General features: G+C 36.9%; 1 protein-coding gene across 1 annotated transcript in view; it reads left to right on the top strand.

Moving 5' to 3' along the window:
- The first annotated feature begins 659 nt into the window (after positions 1 to 659).
- The window catches only part of COG6 (component of oligomeric golgi complex 6), an 81,511-nt gene continuing 61,790 nt past the window's right edge, over positions 660 to 20,380 (top strand). The window contains exons 1-5 of the mRNA XM_014868412.3: positions 660 to 898; positions 3,626 to 3,769; positions 7,752 to 7,823; positions 16,324 to 16,382; positions 19,536 to 19,647. Coding sequence (XP_014723898.1) covers positions 746 to 898; positions 3,626 to 3,769; positions 7,752 to 7,823; positions 16,324 to 16,382; positions 19,536 to 19,647 — 540 coding nt within the window. The 5' untranslated portion in view covers positions 660 to 745. The remainder of the gene's footprint in view (positions 899 to 3,625; positions 3,770 to 7,751; positions 7,824 to 16,323; positions 16,383 to 19,535; positions 19,648 to 20,380) is intronic.

Raw genomic sequence — 20,380 nt, 5'->3', positions numbered from 1 at the left:
GCGACACTGGCTTTGGCCACTCTGTGGAACAGCCACGTTCCTTCTTGTCTTTCTCCTACCTGGCAATGATTTCACCCCATGTTTCAGATTCTCCTTCAAGTCTCAGTTTAGACGTCAACTCCTTCCCAGACCTTCCTGGGTGAAGTAGGTCCCTCCCTCCGTCACTCTCTTTCTCTCTACTTCATTTCCTTATGAGCACTCACCACAATCTGATAACATTTATTAACTCTTTTGTCTGAGGCAGGTAATATAGGTCCCCCAGTGCCTACCACAGTACCTGGCGCATAATAGGCGTTCAATGAATACTTTACAAACAACCCCCAATTCCCTTAAAGTGAATTTAATTAGAATTAACTTTTATTGAACGTACATGCCAGGCACAGGTCTTGGTGTATTTTATGCTTAGCTCAAACATTCACAGATTCAGGATTCCGAAATCCTTTTAATCCCATAAATCTTAACCGCCAAACTAGAAATCCGATTCCAATTTCGGACCGCTTGGCGAATTCCCGTACCAGTCGTCCCCTCCGGCCCTGCGGTCCTGCCCCACCTCCCCTCACTCCTCCCCTCACTCCTCCCCCACCTCGCGCTTCTGCGAGCCTGGCTGGATGGCTGTCCCGGCAGAGCCTTCCGAGGGCGCATGCGCGGCACGCTGCGCACATGCGCACTACGCGCGCTGCCGGCGTGGGTCCCAGCTGGGGGCTGAGGTGGCCGCAGAGGAGCCGGGGGCGGGGCTGGCGGCGCCATGGCCGAGGGCAGCGGGGAAGTAGTCGCAGTGCCCCCGTCTGGGGCTGCCAACGGCCTCAGCAATGGGGCAGGTGGCACATCGGCGCAGAGCAGCAACCCGCTGTCGCGGAAGCTGCATAAGATCCTGGAGACGCGGCTGGACAACGACAAGGTAATCGGGGCTGGCGGGGCCGAGCACTGCCCGGGGCGGTCTGTGCCGGACCCACCACCGTATCCCTCGTCCCCGCCGCGCAGGGCACCCCAGGCCCGCGGGACCCACTGCTCTGCCGGCGCGGGGCGGGTGAGAAGGGGAGGCCGAGGGGCCCTTGGGAAAGCGAGGAGGTTTTCTGGGTGTTACCCCTGTTTCAAAAGGTTCCTCAAAAACTCTGGATCCCGGAGGCAGATGGTGGCATCGCCCCATCGCGGAGGCATTCGAGGGTCTGAGCAGGCAGAGAGGAGAGGAGAGGAGAGCACGGAGCAGATGCAAGGAGCAAGAAACAGATGCAAAGGAGCAAATTACCAGATAAGGCAACGCGAATCGGGGGTTAGGAGGACAGGAGAACAGGGCGAGGCATAGTTGAGCATTTCCTTTGACAAGTGCCAGCGGCTAAAATAATTGGCAGCGCAAAAGAATACTGCCTGCTTTTGGCTCAGATGGAATAGTATCTACTAGTTTCTGTTGTTTGCTAAGCACTGCGTATGATTTGTGGGCTTTAGAAGGTAAACTGTCCACATGCTCTCCCAAGAACCTCCTGAAACTTAGATTGCACTTTCCAGCGCCCGTCGTAGCCGGTTCTCTCTTCTCCATCACCGAGTCGCTGGGTAAATCGGTCATGCCAGTGTAGCATAAAGAAAAAGTATGTAGAAGTGAGAGCTTTACAGATAAATTTGTAGGTAACTGAAAATAAGCTGTCAATGAGAATTTGACTCCAGTCTGTAAAAAAATAACATCATAAAGTGATTAAGAAAGACAAGCTCTGGGGCCACCACTTATTAGATAAAACCACCACATTGCTGCATTATGGTTTAAGTAAGTCGCTTAACTTCTGTCAGCTTGTGTTTCATCATTTCTAAATTGGGAGTACTGCTAGCAACTTTCTCAGGATTGTTGTGAAGGTTCAGTGAGAGAATCCGGGGAAAGTACTCAGCCCGACACTTACTGTTTCTTATTAAGTGTTAATTTTATCATACAGTTTATTAAGTGTTTAAAGTATCTATTATTGACATTTATTATCTCTTTAAGGCAGCTACTGGATGCTTTCATAAATTAACATTATGTCCTTTTTACTCATGAGAAAAGTGAGGTATGGAGAGCATGGAACTAGGTTAAGTCATATAACCAGTAACTGGTGGAGTTCTTTGCACCTAAGTCTGTGTGATTTTTGTTCATTCACCATTTCCTGACTACTTTTTTTGAGCCAGGCACTAGGACATTTCAAGGCTGCAGTCGAAAGAAACAGCTTTATTTTGTGGGTTTTTTTCTTTTTGGTATAATAATTATTTGTAGTTGTACAGGTATTTTTGCTCTAAGTATTAAATTGAGTTTTAATAGCTTTACTATTTTTATCAATACATCCAATATTTCAGAATAACATTGTAACCAAAACATGGACAGGTAAGCCTGTTAGAATACTGGTTAGTTCAGATGTAAGAACTTATATTTGCAGGAGTTAGGGTACTATTGGATATCCTGGGCTTGGTCCTCTGCCCTGTCTCCTCTATCCATATTCTCTGTAGGAGAACCTCTTGCTTTCATGGTTTTAAATAGCAAAAAGCGTGATGATTCTCACATTTATAACCCTGCCTGACATCTCTCCTGAGCTCCAGATTTATACCATCACTTGTCTATAGGACACCTCGAAATGGATACCTGATGGACATTATGAAAATTTAACATGGCCAGAACTTTTGATTTTTCTCCAAGCTGATCCTGCCCCTACTGTTACTAAAGAAAAGCCCATTTACCCATGTAGGCAAGAAGTGTATCAGTAATTTTTGTCCTGTCGTGTTTTTCACATCCCACATCCAATCCATTAACAAATCCTAGAGACTCTTAACTTGAAAAAAATTTTTTTGAAATGTTTTTTTTCCATTTCATCTGCAATGCTATGGTCTTGGTCTAAGCCACTGTCAAATCTTGCTTGGCTCCTTTTACTTTCTTCCTACCTGCTTCCTTTCTTGTCCCTTCCACCATCCATTCTCCTCACAAAGTTGCAATAAACTTTTAAACATATAAAGCATATTACATTACTCCTTTGCTTAAAACCTTTAGTAGTTTCCCACAGTGTTAGTCACACTGGCCTGCTGTTGTAGGGGCTTAGTACTCATGGCTTCATCTGCCTGTGGAAGGCTTTGCCCCCATGGGTGCCTCTTTCCTACCACTCTGGCCTCCGTTCAAAAGTCATCTCAGAGAGGCCTTCCTCTCTAAGTTCCTTTAAGTTCTGCTCCCAGTTACTCAGTTCCTGGCCCAGAGGCTACCAGTGGTACTTACTTCTTATATATATTCTTCCAAAGATAGTTTATGGATTCACATATTGCATGTATGTAAGTACATAAAGATTTGTGTAAGTACATAAAGAATTTCTACCTTTTAAAAATAGATGTATCATAATTCCTTTAGCCAGTCTTCTTTAGATGAACATTAAGGTTATTTCCAATCTTTGCAATTCCAAAAAATTCCACAGTGAATAACCTTGTATATATGCCACAATACACGAGTAAGTATGTCCTTATTGTGTTCCAGAAATAAGCTTACTGTTCAGTAATGTGAAGGTCATCCAGTATTTTTTGAATTGTTTAATGGAAACAAATTATTTGAAAATGGTTTAAGTTTTGACTTGAGAGTAGGAAAACATTTGAAAGTTGGTCCAATAATTTTCTTCTATTATCACTTCTGTAGGAGATGTTGGAAGCTCTCAAGGCACTTTCAAGCTTTTTTGTTGAAAATAGTTTGCGGACTCGAAGAAATTTACGTGGAGATATTGAACGCAGAAGTTTAGCCATCAATGAAGAATTTGTAAGCATTTTCAAGGAAGTGAAGGAAGTATGTAAACTCTCTTCATTTGGTATTTGTTGAGAATTTACTATCTACCTGGCTCTGTGCGAAGTGTTTTTATGGATTAGGTTGACATATTTGCTGTTCATGTACCATGTTCAAATAGAAAATGTAACTACTTCTCCAGAAGCATCTAGGTCTTTTGTAGATTAGTGTGATTTCTGTGTCTGTGACCTCCAATGATGTGGCTTCTTAGAAAGTTATAACATTTGTTCTAGGATATTCTCTTAGGAATTTTAGCTTTTTTAAACAAAACAAAAAAACATTTCTCTGAATGTTTTTCCAGTAGACATATTCCCTCATTGAATAAACATCTGTTGGATAACCACTTCTCCATTGGAAATTAAGATTGAGTTACTTTGCTGCATGCTAAATTATGAAATTTTCAGATTAGTTAAGATCAATACTTCAATACGCAAATAATGATTCATCATACTTGAGTGAGCAGTCTACTCACCATAGGGTAAAAATGAATTTTATTTTTTATGCTATATTTTATTTATTGTGTAATATATTGTTAACTATGTTAATATTTCTGTGTGAGTTGTATTGAGTTATACGTGGTTTCAGTGAGTCCTTAATAAAAACAGATTATTTTTAACCCAGTTTAGTAGGATTTCATTGACTGAAGGCTAATAATCTTAAAGATTGAAAGAAAAGTTTAGTAGTATTCATAAAAACAGGAAAAGTTAGTAGCAATGAGCACATCCAGATTGTGATCTCCAAACACCACCGTTTCCCACTGAAAGGAACAATCTTATCAGGACCAGAAAGCAAGCAAGCTAGCTAAGACTATTGGGAAAGTATCACAAAGACTGGAGCTAACTTCAAGAGGCTTCTACTGGCCAAAGATAGGACGGTTTGAGCATCAATAAGAATAACTCAGTGGACTGAAACACATCAAAAATGTTTAAGTCATGAAGACATAATGATACTAAAAACCAACAGAACCTTCATTAGTTATCTTTGGTGGATATAAGGGAACCAACTTGTTACTTTGAGAACTACTAAATAAAAGGAAAGAGTCAAGCATTTATCCTGTGTGTTGTACCAACTACATACAGTTGTTGAGGGGAGGCTTTTCCTTAGAGGAATATTCCATCTCATAAAGGAAGAAGAAATGATAGAAGATTCTGCAGCCACTCTTGAATTTATGGATCTAGCTCAAGGTTTTTCAACCTTGGCAGTGTTGACATTTTGGGCCAGATAATTGTTGGGACTGTCTTCTGCAGTGTGGAATGTTTAGCAGCACCCCTAGCCTCTTCCCACTAGATGCCAATAGCCCCACTTTTTCCCTAGTTGTTCCAACCAAAAATGTCTCTAGACATTGCCAAATGCCCCCTTAGGGGGCAAAATTGCCTGATTGAAAACCACTGATCTAGCCATTGGCCTTCACTAGCTGCTAAGCTCACAAAAAGAGGAACAACCATATATGTGACTTTTAATTAGGTATACAACACCACCTATGAAGAATTCTTGCGAGAAATTTGAATCAGAGTATAATCAAGCTTTTAGATCCAACTGCCAGTTTATAGGAAGTCCTGGGGACAGAGGAGTATGTTAACACCGTGAAGATGCAGTCAGCAAAATCTGGAATATTGAGAACTGTACTGGCAAATGAACTGGTTTCTTTAACAAGTAAATTGTTAGACAAAGAAAAAGAAATAGTGAGGAGTGAGAATCTATAGATCAAAAAAAGAAGAGAAATATCAACCAATTACTATTTGTGAATCATATTTGATTCCTGATTTGAACAAGTTATTAAAAAAATGAGACAATTGGGGACATTTGAACACTGACTAAATATTTGGTATTAAGAGATGGTTGTTAAATGTTTAGATGCATATAATGGCATTATGGGGTTTTTTTGGAGTTCTCTTAGAGGTGGATACTGATATGTTTATGAGTGAAATGATATAATATCTGAAATTCAGAATAATTCAGTTTGTCAGATGGGGGAAGGGAGCTCCCTTCTTTCAAAAAGTGGATGGGGAGAAAGGTAGAAAGCAGGCAGTGAGAGAGATGGAACAAGAGTGGTCACGAGTTTATAATTGTTGAAGCCAGGTGATCTGTACATAGGCGTTCCTGTTATCTCAGCTTCTGAAAATTTTCCATAATAAAAAGTTTTTAAACAGTTTTATTATACTCCAGTTATATTTCACAGTCTAGAATTTTATTTAATTGGGGAAAAAAAGAAGACAGTTACCCTAAGTTCAAATGAAGACTTTAAATTAAAGGCCCTTGAATTACAATTTAATAAATCTCTGCATTTAAGTCATATATTAAGGGGTGTAATTTCTGTTATTTTACAAATCAAATCCATTTACTGTATTATGATAGTAAAGTAAGTATTAGGAGTAGTTATTCTTGACCAGGCTGCCTGATAATGTCATAGTGCTCTTCTTACTAGATTATACTGTGAAATTTAAGGGAATGATGATATTAGTTAGTTTTATGTATCTGCTATTGTGGATATTAATTGATATATTGAAATCATGGTGCTTTTACTGTTCACCTCAAAGCAGTTTAGGACTTAGTTTAATAATTTGATTTACATCATATTTATAGTAAAATATAGAGAGTAACATTTGAAAATATCTGGTGCTATGATTTTTATAATTCAAAGTACTTTATAAACAGAAGGGAAAAAATCTTTATTTTAGAACTAAGATTTATGCTCATATTCTTATCTGTGATTTCCAGCTCTGGTTCATACTCACATTTTGTTATAGCTCTGCTTAACTGCTTTCTTATCTCTTGCCCTGTGATGGGCCATCCCTTCATAAAGCTGTCATGTTTCTCTGAAGGTCTGGGCATTGTGTTGAACGGGATTACAGTAAGACCCTGTGTACCACGGAAACTTTCCTTCCTCGCATATCTTTCTGTTGTGTGACACGAAGTGAATTGGGAAAAAGAAGATAATAGTGCCATTGGAAGCTAAAAGTGATTTTGTAATACTGTATTTTCGTATAAGAGATTGGTTCAGTGAAGTCTAGAGAATGGTTTTGTAAAGAGTGTAGAGCCTGGGAGACCTCTAGAAGACCTTATTTTATCACTCCATGGAAGAGAGAGCAATTGACCTGAACTAAAGTAGTAGCTGTTTGGGTAGTAAAAAAGAAATGGAGAAGATGTATATATTAGGGGTATAAATGATAGGACTTAATGACCAGTTAAATTCATACTTATGTGGAAGGGACTGGAGGTGAAAATACATAGGGAGAGAGTGTTACTGAGAAAATTATTGGATTTTTGACATGATCTAACATGTGGTGACTTTCAGCAAGATAGGAAGAGGCACTATTGTTAGTTTATTGAGTTTTCAAATTTCCTTGTTTTTATTAATTAAAAGCTGCAAATCATTATATAAAAGTTTGGTAAGATCAGAAATAGAAAGAACAATTACTTATGATCCTAGCACATATATATGTATTTTTCTAAAAAATGGGGATGTTATATGTATTGTTTTATAACACTTTTTTTTACCTTACAATAGACATCTTTCCATGTGAATAAACATATGTGTACACACCCACACATGCATATAGGCACACACATCATCCTTAATGTATGCACAGATTTCCATTGTGTGGTTGGAAATGTTTCACATTTTCCGTTTGTTTTAGGCAGCTCTGTGTTATTCATCCTTGTGTATATACTGTTGCAAACTCATCTGTTTAAATTTTTTAGAATAAATTCTTAGTATTATAATTTTTGAATAAAGAAGTATTAATATTATTAATCAATTTGCCATTTCCTATTACACCCTCTAAAAAGAATATATTAGTTTCTTTACGTCTTTTCTAACACTAGATGTTATTCTTTTTAATCATTTCCAGTCTTAAATATGGGATCTTTTGTCATGCTTTGGCAAAAAAAAAAAAATCATGGGATGAAAATAAGGTTTTGGCTAACAGAAGAGAAATTTATTTGATGATATATATAATGTTTGATGTTTCTTTCTCCTTTTCAGGAACTTGAAAGCATAAATGAAGATGTTCGAGCAATGAGCAACTGTTGTCAAGATATGACAAGTCGCCTACAGGTACCATATAATGGCTGGATTTTAGCATAGTTCCTGGTACAAAGTAAGCTTTCAAAAATTGTTAGGTCTACAAAATGTATGGATATCTAATACATCATGCCCTGTGGGAAGTTTGAATATAAATAGTATGCTTATTTTTTAAATTTATTTTATTGAGGTCATATAGTTTATAACATTGTGAAATTTCACTTATACTTTATTTGTTAGTTACCATGTATACGTGCCCCTTTACTTCTTATGCCCAACCCCCTTCCCCTTTGGTAACCACTAATGTTTTCCATTTGTCCACATGTTTGTTTATCTTTCATGTGTGAGTGAAATGATACAGTGTTTCTCTTTGTCTGGCTTATTTCACTTAGCATAATACCCTCAAGGTCCATCAGTGTTGTTGCAAATGGGCCGATTTTTTCTTTTTTTTTTGAGGAAGATTAGCCCTGAGCTAACTGCTGCCACCAATCCTCCTCTTTTTGCTGAGGAAGACTGGCCCTGAAGTAACATCCTTGCCCATCTTCCTCTACTTTATATGTGGGACACCTGCTACAGCATGGCTTGACAAATGGTGTGTAGGTCCGCACCCAGGATCCGAACTGGCAAACCCCAGGCCACCGAAGCAGAACATGTGAACTTAACTGCTAGACCACTGGGCTGACCCTGATTTTGTCTTTTTTAATGACTGACTAGTATTCCATTGTATATATATACCACATCTTCTTTATCTGTTCGTCAATTGTTGGGCACTTGGATTGCTGCCATCTTGGCTATTGTGGATAATGCTGCAGTGAACATAGGGGTGCATAAGGCTCTTCGTATTGTTGATTTCATGTTCTTTAGATAAATACCCAGTAGTGGGATAGCTGAGTCATATGGTATTTCTATTCTAATTTTTTGAGAAATATCCGTACTATTTTCATAGTGGCTGTACCAGTTTGCATTCCCGCCAGTAGTGTATGAGTATTCCCTTTTCTCCGCATCCTCTCCAACATTTGTTTTTTGTCTTGGTAATTATGGCCATTCTAACAAGAGTAATGTGATACCTCATTGGAGTTTGATTTGCATTTCCCTTGTCATTAGTGATGTTGAACTTCTTTTCATGTGTCTGTTGGCCATCTGTATCTCTTCTTTGGAAAAATGTCTGTTCAGATCCTCTGCCCATTTTTCTTTTCTTTGTTTTTTGGTGGGGAAGATTGGCCCTGAGCTAACAGCTGTTGCCAGTCTTCCTGTTTTTGCTTGAGGAACATTGTTGCCAAGCTAACATCTGTGCCGGTCTTCCTCCGTTTTGTATGTGGGATGCTGCTACAGCATGGTTTGATGTGTGGTGTAGGTCCATGCCCTGGATCTTAACCAGCGAACCCTGGGCCACCGAAGTGGAGTGTGCAAACTTAACCACTACACCACTGGGCTGGCCCCCACCCCACCATTTTTTTGATCAAGTTGTTTGTTTTTTTGTTGTTGAGTTGTATGAGTTCTTTATATATTTTGGAGATTAACCACTTGGGTATACGATTTGTAAATACTTTCTCCCAGTTGGTGAGTTGTCTTTTCATTTTGTCCCTGGTTTCCTTTGCTTTGCAGAAGCTCTTTAGTCTGATGTAGTCCCACATGTTTGTTTTTCTTTTGTTTCCCTTGCCTGAGTAGACATGGTATTCAAAAAGATGTTTCTAAGACCGATGTCAAAGAGTGTACTGCCTGTATTCTCTTCTAGGGGTTTTATGGTTTCACATCTTAACTTCAAGTCTTTAATCCATTTTGAGTTGATTTTTATGTATGGCAAAAGATAATTGTCTGCTTTCACTCTTGTTTGCCATTTGCTTGGAGTATCATCTTGTATGCCTTCACTCTGAGCCTGAGTTTGTCTTTAGAGGAGAGATGTGTTTCCTGGAGGCAGCATGTTGTTGGGTCTTGTTTTTTAATCCATCCAGCCACTCTGTGTCTTTTGATTGGCGGATTCAATCCATTTATGTTTAGAGTGGTTATTGATATACAAGGACTTAATATTGTCATTTTATCGCTTATTTTCCAGTTGTTCTGTATTTCTCTTGTTTCTCGTTCCATGTATTTCAGACTGCCAATTCAGTTTGGTGGTTCTCTATGATGGTTTTCTCAGTTTTCTCTTTATTTATCATTTGTGTCTCTGTTCTGATTTTTTTTAGTAGTTACCATAAGGTATGTATAAAAGATCTCATAGATGAGATAATCCATTTTCTGGTAGCCTCTTATTTCCTTAGTCTAAGCAGGTTCCATCCTGTGCCTCTTCTGTAAGTTATTGTTGTCACAACTTACTCTGTTTTTGTTTTTTTTTTTTGAGGAAGATTAGCCCTGAGGTAACATCTGCTGCCAATCCTCCTCTTTTTGCTGAGGAAGACTGGATCTGAGCTAACATCTGTGCCCATCTTCCTCTACTTTATATATGGGACGCCTGCTACAGCATGGCTTGCCAAGTGGTGCGTAGGTCTGCACCCAGCATCCGAACTGGTGAACCCCAAGCCACCAAAGCGGAACGTGTGAACTTAACTGCTGTGCCACTGGGCTGGCCCCAGCTTATTCTGTTTTGTGTTGTATTTGTGATTAAAATGAAGTGATTATAGTTATTTTTGATGTTTTTCCCTCCCTTTATCTTTAATGTTATAATATAAGTGTTTGCTAACCTGTTCTGATAGAGAGCTGTGATTTTTTTATTTTGTCTGTCTTTTCATCTCCTTGTTCAATGAGGCCCTTCCTGATCATTTCTTGTAGGGGATGTCTTCTGGCAATGAACTACCTCAGCTTTTGTTTACCTGGGAAAGTTTTTATTTCTCCTCGATATCTGAAGGATATTTTCACTGCATAGAGTATTCTTGGCTGAAAGCTTTTGTCTTTCAGAATTTTAAGTCTGTCATTTTACTTTCCTAGACTGTAAGGTTTGTGATGAGAAATCCACTGAAAGTCTGATAGGGCTCCTTTGTAAGTTATTTTCTTCTGCCTTGCTGCCCTTAGTCTTATTTCTTTGTCATTGTCTTTTGCCAGTTTTACTAATATATGTCTTGGAGAAGGTCTTTTTACATTGATGTAATTAGGTGTTTTATTGGCTTCATTTACGTGTAATTCCAGCACTTTCTCCAGGTTTGGGACATTCTTAGCTATTATTTCTTTAAACAATCTCTCCACTCCTTTCTCCCTCTGGAATACCTATAATCCTTACGTTGCATTTATTAATTGAGTCAGCTATTTCTCAGAGAATTTCTTCATTTCTTTCTAATCTTAGTTCTCTCTCCTCCTCCATCTGAAGCATTTCTATATTTCTCTCCTCTAAATTACTAATTTTGTTCTCTGTGATATCAGCTCTCCTACTTATAGATTCCAGATTTTTCTTTATCTCATCCATTGTGATTTCCAACTGCAACATTTCTGATTGGGTTTTTTTAATAGTTTCAACCTCTTTTGTGATGCATTCCCTCTGTTCGTTAATTTATTCCTGATTTCATTGAACCATCATCATCAGTTTTCTTGTAACTTGTCGAGTTTCTTTATGACAACTATTTTTCATTCTGTGTCATTTAGATTGTAAACTTCTGTGACTTCCGGATTGATTTCTGGGTACTTATCATTTTCCTTCTGGTCTGGAGTGTTAATATACCTTTTCATGTTATTTGATGGGATTAACTTGTGCCGTTGCATAGTGGTAGTATCTGGTCACAGATTCTACCTCTTGCCACTAGGAGGGACATGAGCTGTGTATTCTGAGCCCGCCACAATCCCTGGCAGCTGTGCCTGTCCTTTGGAAGCTGTGCTGATCAGGGCCTGTCTGTGTTTGCCTGCTGGCCATCGCTGCTTTACACATGTAGGTGCACAGTTACTCTAGTGGGAGTCCCCTGCTCTAGGCGATTGGCCGAGCTGGTGCATCAGGTGGGAGGGGGCTTGAGGGGTGCTTTCTTTTGTGGGCATGATCCCAGGGGCACTCCCACTCTGCCCTTACTGTCTGCTCTACTGGGCTGCTCCGCTTGGTGAAGATGCCCCTGCGATTGCTTAGCCTCCTTGGTGTTGAGTGTTCCCACAGGCTGGGAGTCAGCTTCAAGAGCGAAGGTGTTCCCATGGAGGGCTGCCCTTTCCCCGTTCTCCTCTCAGAATCACGTGCCAGCTGCTGCACAGAGTCCCACACCCTAGGCCATTGCCGTTGGGGGCGGGGGCCAGAGCTCCCTTACCTCCTTCCACTGCCTCCCGGGTGAGTCCAGCACCTCCACCTTCAGATGTATAGCTGTGTGGGTCTCTCAGGTGTCTGTTGTGTTGTATGAATGTCCTCTGTTGGTTTATGAGTGTCCTTTTTGTTTTATCAGCGAGAGACTAAGGGAAAAGCTCACTCCATCATGATGCTGATGTCACTCTCTGCTTCTTATTTTTTTAACTATTAATGTCTGTGTTTCTTTGGGTGATGGTTTACTAATATTGTTCAGTTAACTCCAGAAGCCTTTATTGTTTGATCTAGCCAGATTGAAGAGCTAACTGTGTAGAATTTTGATAAACCTTTTAATACCGTGATAATCTCTTAAGTCCAGCAGAAATGAATTCCTTAGTATAAAGGCTTAGGAATAAGTCCAATCTAAAGCTATGCCTGGTAAAAACCCAGCTTAATTGTGATTCATACTCAGCCTAAAAAAAAAATCTCAGGAAAATATTGTAATTTCACATCTGTTTATTAAAGCCTTTCTAAAACCTCTAGTTTGGCTGCAGAGTTAGCACTTAACCTAATTACCCTCAGTCATGTAATTGGAATAGTGAATAGAATAGCTTCCTCCTAAAAGTCAATAATGCTTATGTCTCCTGCTTCACAATTTATTCCAAACTTTTACCTCTAAGGTTCTCCTGGAACTGTTGACTAGGAGAATCATTAATCTATGCATATTCCACAAATTAATTGTAGGCTACTTGCATGATCTGACTGCAGAACTGATCAATTTCCTGTTTCTCTAAAATTTTAATTTTCCTATCTTGTGTAAATTTTTATATTCTTACTAGTATATAAAATATTACTGGCCTACTTATTTTCCAATCTTTAGATCTTTGTTAATTATACAATTCTTAAATAATTGTATAATCTTTACTAATATTGTCCTTTCACATTTTTTGCATGTTACTTTTGTTGCTAAGTAATTGATTTTAACTATTTTTTTTTGAGAACAGTTTTTTTTTTTACTGAGTTCATAATAGTTTACATCAATGTGAGATTTCAGTTGTACATTATTTCTTGACTATCACCACATAAGTGCTCCCCTTCACCACCACTGCCCCCCGACCCCCTTCCCCTGGTAATCACTGATTTGTTTTGTTTGTCCATGTGTTTGGTTGTATTCTATATATGAGTGAAATCATCTGGTGTTTGTCTTTCTCAGTCTGGCTTATTTTGCTTAGCATAATTCCCTCTAGGTCCTTCTGTGTTATTGCAAATGGGATGAATTTGTCTTTTTTTCTGGCTGAGTAGTATTCCATTGTATATATAAACCACATCTTCTTTATCCAATCATCAGTCAATGGGCACTTGGATTGTCTCCATGTCTTGGCTATTGTGAATAGTGCTGCAGTGAACATAGGGGTGCATATGTTACTTTGGATCGTTGACTTCAAATTGTTTGGGTAGATACCAAGTGGGATAGCTGGGTCATATGGTAGTTCTATTTTTAGCTTTTTGAGGAATCTCCATACTGTTTTCCATAGTGGCTGCACCAGTTTGCATTCCTACCAGCAGTGTGTGAGTGTTCCCTTCTCTCCACACCCTCTCCAACATTTGTTATTTTTAGGATTTTGACTGTTCTTTTTCTTTAACTTTATTTTTCTCATCTTCCAGCTTTTATGATTTAATACCTTTTCTCAAACAATAGTCTATGAAGTTTTCTATATTATTCTCTTGTATTTATTTTGTAATACTAATTTTACATTTTGTGTTATTTGGGATTACTCAATTTCCTCTGTTCTTAAGATGGTAGTACCTCTTATTGTATAATTCTTATCCTTAATTATATTTTTATTTTTCTATCATACCTGTTTTTAAATGTAAAAAGATCAAAGTATTTTTGCTCTTCTTGCTATTTTCAAAACAGTTGGTAGGAAATAAAAAATGTCATCTATTTTGTCTGTTGTATTTTCTTTGCACCCCTCAATCCTGCTTTTTTCCTGTAATGACAGGGCTGTTTTTCTTTTCCAATCAACTTTATTGAGGAATAATTTATGTACAACAATAAACTGCATCCACTGGAAGTATACGGTCAATACATTTTGACAGTTTTATACACCTATGAAACAACCACCATAATCCAAATATAGAACATTTTCATCACTTGCAAAAGATTCCCTCCTAGCTTTTTAGAATATTTAAAAGTATTTTATGCTACCTGTTGTTTATCTTCAGTTTTGATTCTTAGATTAGTATGGATTAGATCCATGATTTTGAAAGGTTTGTTCATCCACTGGCACTAATTTATTTGAATATAGGTAATTGCAATCTTAATAGTACCCACTCCTGTCAACTCTGGAATAATGTTTTCAATTTGTTCATTCATAAAGAAAAGTATTTCTTGGAATGCTCCCCCCCCTTTATTATAGACTATTATAAGGACTAATTTAAGAAGTTTATTTTTTCTAAAATACTTTGCATTTGGGACAATTTAGAAGTTATTATTATGAGATATATTTAGAAATTTAATTGGCAATTTTTATATGCTATTGTTTATCCCTTTGACTGTGGTTTTGCTTGAATAAATTACATTTAGAAGTATGTTTTTATTATTTAATGAGAAATAATCATCCTTAACATTTAAGATAAATTGACTGGAAATTGTTTTAGGATAATAATCTTATTAGACTTTATTTCAGAATCCTTATCACAATTTATAAATGAATAGTCAGGAAATCCACAGAAATTCTTAATTGTGTAACATTGTACTCAAGTATCATATTTCAGTGATTAGTAGATGTTATTTGTAAGATATACCCTTAATAATGGCAGAGTAAAAAGAAGCTAGTAAGCGTTTTTTGATATTGCTTTTGTGAAGCATTCTTTTTTCACAGATTTTAAAATGTAAATATCTTTTAGAATTGAGGAAATACTATATTTAAAAAAATTGTACAAGGCAAAAATAAGGCTGGAAGTGGATCTTTAAAACAAAATGACTTTAGGAAAGATAAGCATCTGAAGAAATGTTTGGGTTTAAAGAGGAAATTACTGGATTTAAAGAGTAAAAATTTTAGAAGAGTACCATGGGAGCTGTCATGTTCAGCTCCATTCCTTAAAAGTTAGTGATCTGCTGAATTATCTAGGTTCAAATCTGTTTTCTTAAAAATATCTACTATTTGCTAGACATGTAATTTGGTTGCAAGGAACACAGGCTCAAAAGAGCTTCATAGCTTCAGTAGAGATGGGGATGGGGCCCTGTTATTGACGGGATGTGCGTGAAGCAGTAAGACAGAACACTTCACTGACAATCTGAGAATTTGTCAGAAGATTAGGCCTCTAAGAACCCAGGACTTGTGCTTCTGGAAACATTAGCAGCTCTAGAAAGAAACATTAGCAGCAGAAGCTTGGCTCTTTATTATAGTGTTCCAGCATGAAAATGACTCAGTATCTTCATGTGTTTATTGTGGTATTCTCTCTTTAACAGACTGACCCTCCACTGTATGTGTTTTTGTCTACTTTATAATTTCTGCTTACTAGTGGCTTTATTTTTACGTAATTCTGGCTTGCCTAATGTCCCTTCAAGGCGTGAATACCTTATCTCTGCCTCACGCCCACTGTTTCTTGTCTCATTGTTAACTGCCTTATGTTCGGGTCTTTGAGAGAGAAACTGATTGGCTACATTTGTCTTTTGTTTCAATACGCTTTGTAAATATTTGCCTAATATTTGGATAGATTACCTTTTCATCATGTTTTCACTCCTGATCCTTCCAGTTCTGGCTTTAAGGAGGGAGGATTGCTTAGTATGAAACTTGGTCAGGAACAGCCCTGTGTCCTTCAGATAGGGCTATCTCTAATCTTCACCAAAACCATATATGAGGGGTCGTTTGTATATTCCAACTCTCAAATTTTCATCTCCGTCTTTGGCCATTTCTTTCGAGTTCCAACTCAGCATTTCAGTGACTTAACTTACAGCTCCATTTAGAGGTCTCATGGTATCTCAACTCACATGTGCATAACTGAAGTCATGCTCTTCATCCTTAACTTGCTCTTCCAGGGCTCTATTTCACTAAAAAGCATCATGAACTGTTAAATTTCTTAGTCAGCATCCTGATACCTTTTCGCTTCTTGTAAGCCTTAGCATTATGTGTGTATTGAGAACTCTGAGTGAGTTTCTCTTAGGAAAGGTATTGTATGAGCCTCGAAACATCTGTTTCAATTACTTGGGCCTTTTTTAAACTTTTGAGTTCTGGAGTGTGATCTCATTCGCTGTAAGTCTGAACTCCAGTAAGTAGTAATATTAGTTTTCTGAAATATAATCCAATTGAAATGTATTGATATGAGATATGTTTATAATTTTAGGCAGCAAAGGAACAGACTCAAGATTTAATAGTAAAAACCACTAAGCTTCAAGCTGAAAGGTAAGTTTTCCTTTATATAGTCACTTCTTCATTAATTTGGAGATTAAGTAGAAATAAAATTATAGATAACTCCAAATCAAAGTTAAAAGAAAATAATAAAAATCATGATTCAAAATTGATGTCGCATATAAGGTTTTAAACTATTATCCAAGAGTAAAATAAACATAAAGCAATAGTTTAGTAACATTACACTTGATATTGGGATTGAGAGATTATTCCCTCTTTGGAGGTGGTGATGTGGTGTTTATTGTCTGCTGTGAAATTAAAAAATGATTGCTTTTTAAAATTTAGATGTTTTCAGATTTTCAGTAATTTTTTTTCATAATTATTGTGTCTTATTTTTTAGCTATGATTACTCCTCTCTGGTATAATAAAGAGTTAACGATATAAACTCTTCTTGTAGTAGTTTACAGATAGGTTTACTAATATTTGTTGACTGAGTAAATGTGTGAATGAAGGTGGGTACAATATGGATTCATGTATTGTAGTGTGAATTACAGTCTCTTATAAGTAATTGTTGGTTTGATTGTCTCTTTTCCTACTACACTGTGTGCTCCTTGAGAACCATGACAATTTCTTATTCTCTTTTTGTATCTCCAGTGCCTACCCATTGTAGATTAAATAGTTTTTGAGTGAATGAATATGGAATGCAACTATTCTAATGTCAGGAGAGGAAGAGAAAATAAAACTGAAAAATAAGCATTGTATTGGAGCTGGTAATATATATAGGACTTTGCAGTATTAGAACACTGTGCTTCTGTTCATATATTCTCAAAACTATTTAAGCAAGGGTATGTTCGTTATTTTAGTAAGCCCATGAGAGTGAGTTGGACTGGTATGCTTTGGGTAGTGAAAATTTGTGACATCCTAGTATCCCAAGAGCTATAGATAGGATGTGCCGAGTGAACATTTGTGTGAATGTATTTTAGGAAAATTACATAGCAGAAATTATGATAACAGATTCCTGGGAGACAGAGTGTTGTTTCTCCATTTTTAAATATTACCTTTTCTTTTTAAGAAGAAACTTTGTTAAATAAGCAGTTGGCTTTAGAAATAGAAATTCTGTGGGCTTATTTGTATAACGTGATATTCATATTCAGACAACTGTGTAAAAAATAGAAATATTTTTCCAGCTGGGTTAGAAAGAGGTCAGTCATTGTGACAACTGATGCTCTACCAGGTAGCGTGTAATGTGGAATTGTCTTCACAGAAATGCAGCTTAGCATTTCCCCTTAATATTTAGTTGATAGTCAGTGATTACATGAACACATCTCAAATTCTCTAGAAGTTGTAATTTATAATCATCATTTATACGTTTTCTGTTAACATTTATTTCCTATAACTTTTATTTAGATATTAAAAACCCTCCAAAAGATACCATATTTCACTTGTGATGTGAGGTGAGGGCAAGCTCTGCATCATATTTAGCTTTTGTCACACCAGACTCTGGCTTTGGGCCTTTACACATGGTAGGTCCCCACTAATATTACTCAGTTGCACAAACCAAACCAAATCATTGAACCATCTAACAGTAACTTACTGCCAGAATGGTTGTGAAATTTTACCTGGAGAGAATATATATGGTGAAACGAAAGAGTAATATGATTTTAGAAATAGGTTAGAATTTATTCTGTCACTAATTTAAAAGTTGTCATCTTGAGATAGCAAACCCTTGCTTTAGCAGTGTGCCTATGTTAAACATATTTTTGGACTAAATCTTTTGTAGATTTAGAGCCTGTGATTCGAAGTCTTTATTTCATTCATCTGTCTTTAGATACAGTCAACCATATTATTTGGAATGAATTTTAATGATTAAGGGGTAAGAGCAAGATGGGTAATACTAGATTTGGTTAAAACAAAATGAGGCTATAAACTAAATGGATTAATTTTCCTCTGTGCCTAGTAAATTGACTCTAAAGATAGATCCAACAGAAGCACCAAAAAGGTTTTATTTGTATAGTCTCAAGGAATTTTATGAAGTTTTATAATTTAAGTACTGTATGATGATGATTGGAGTGTACTCTAAGAGTATAGAACAAAACCTGTTAAGATTAACGTCATTATCAGTAATAAGATGATTAAGGACATATGCCATTTGAATCTCTGTAGATTTAATTAAGTGATTTATGTTATCATTTGAGATAAACAGAACGTCACTGCCACCCGGAGGACTTTTCCTTTCTTCCTTTCTGTACTATTCAGCAGCAGCATTTGATTTTGTGAATTTAAAATCTCACAGTCCAAGAGTACAAACAGATGGCAGACACATTGTATTGTGTATACAAGTAATGTTAGTATTTATCTTTGTTCACTTTTATTTGAATATTGTTAGACTGTAGACTATTGCTGCTCTGTGAATACTAGTGAAACACTTACAATTGTATTTATATATCTTCACATGTAAGATCTAGGAGCCAGGAATGTTCAGTTTCTACCTAGGTAGTGTATATTTCTAACTTGCCTCTAGATGGTGAGCCTTTTCAGTCCTTCAGGTCCTTGCAGATTGTGTTCCAGGCTAGAGCGTGCCTTTTCCTAGTTGTCAGCTAGCCTAGATAGGCTGCATGCAGATATACTTCAAAACACTTTTTTATTACCACAATATGCAGAAAATTTGGGGAAGGTGAAGTGGAGAAGTGACTTTATGGATTTATGAGGAATTAGTAAATGAGTTCCTGACTTGTATTTCTAATGTAAAATAAAGAATAACAATAGATCTGATTTTTGGTTGTTGTGTACTTCATGTGAAGACTTCAAAGGGTTAGTATTTTTTAGTGACTGAGAAGAAATTAGTTGAAAATGATCATATTTCTCTCCTGTAAGATAAGCTTGTTATTACAAGGTAAACTATTCAAGTACATGTTAAGTGGCTGAGAATTTGTAATGTGGGGACCATTTGTGAACTTATTTCTTCTTTTGTGTGATCATTAACTCCTTTTACTGTGTTCAAGTATCTGAGATAGAACAGTATCAGCTAGTTTTATCACCTAACATCCCTGATTAGTTTCCAGTGTTTGAGGCAGAAATGAGGTTTGTGAAGATGTTGGGAATCTTTCACGTTTGTTTTAAAATTATGTCAGAGAGGTAGGTTGTTTTAGAGCTATGCAAATGCATAGCGTGCTTGATTTTTATTTTTTCTTTTTATTGTTATTATAGTCAAAGGTTAGAAATAAGAGCACAAGTTGCTGATGCCTTCTTATCCAAGTTCCAACTGACTTCTGATGAAATGAGTCTTCTCCGAGGTACAAGAGAAGGACCTATTACTGAGGTATCTTGCTTTTGTTATAATCATTTAAAACATAACAGTTACAGATGTTATAGAGAAATCTTTTTTTTTAAGGTTTTATTTTCCCATCTGAAAAAAAAGTTTGAAAATATTTTTAAATTTGAAAATTAAAATGTATATTTTAAATTATCTTATTTTTTGTTTTTCAAAGCAGTACATGTATTTTTTTTTTATATAAGTCAAAGAGTACAACAAGGCTTATAAAGAAAACCTACATCACCTTTTCCACTCTTAAGTCCTTCGTCAACCATTTTCAACTTTGTTGATTGCTTCTTTTGTAAAGTCTGTATTCTACATCTATAGTTGAAAATGATATGCTTTGATTATCTAATGTTAACTGTTTTCTATTGATTTTGTGTCATGAAGTGTGAGGATTTAGCCTCTTTCTGCCCTGCCCCCTCCTCTCACACACGTGCGTGTTCTCTTTCTTTCAGACCTCATAGGAGAGTTATATGGCATTTTCTGTTTTCATTACAATGATTACATGTTCTTTCTTTTACAACTTTTTGTCTTTCTTAGAAATCCTTTATCTTTTCATATAATTAATTTTTTAACCTATGCCGTTCTTTACAGACTGACACAGAGCTATAAAACCTCTCAAAATGCTAAACAACAGGGAAAAGTTTCCTTTTTTTTTTTTTCTTGAAGACATTCGGTTTTTCCAGAAAGGAATCTTTTTGTCTCCTCACTGGGAGGGGCTGTAAACACCTGCTGT

The sequence above is a fragment of the Equus asinus genome, chromosome 11 (assembly GCF_041296235.1).
Source record: "Equus asinus isolate D_3611 breed Donkey chromosome 11, EquAss-T2T_v2, whole genome shotgun sequence".
Lineage (NCBI taxonomy): Eukaryota > Metazoa > Chordata > Mammalia > Perissodactyla > Equidae > Equus > Equus asinus.
The sequence above is the reverse complement of the archived record's forward strand: the minus strand, read 5'-3'. Positions and strand labels throughout refer to the sequence as shown.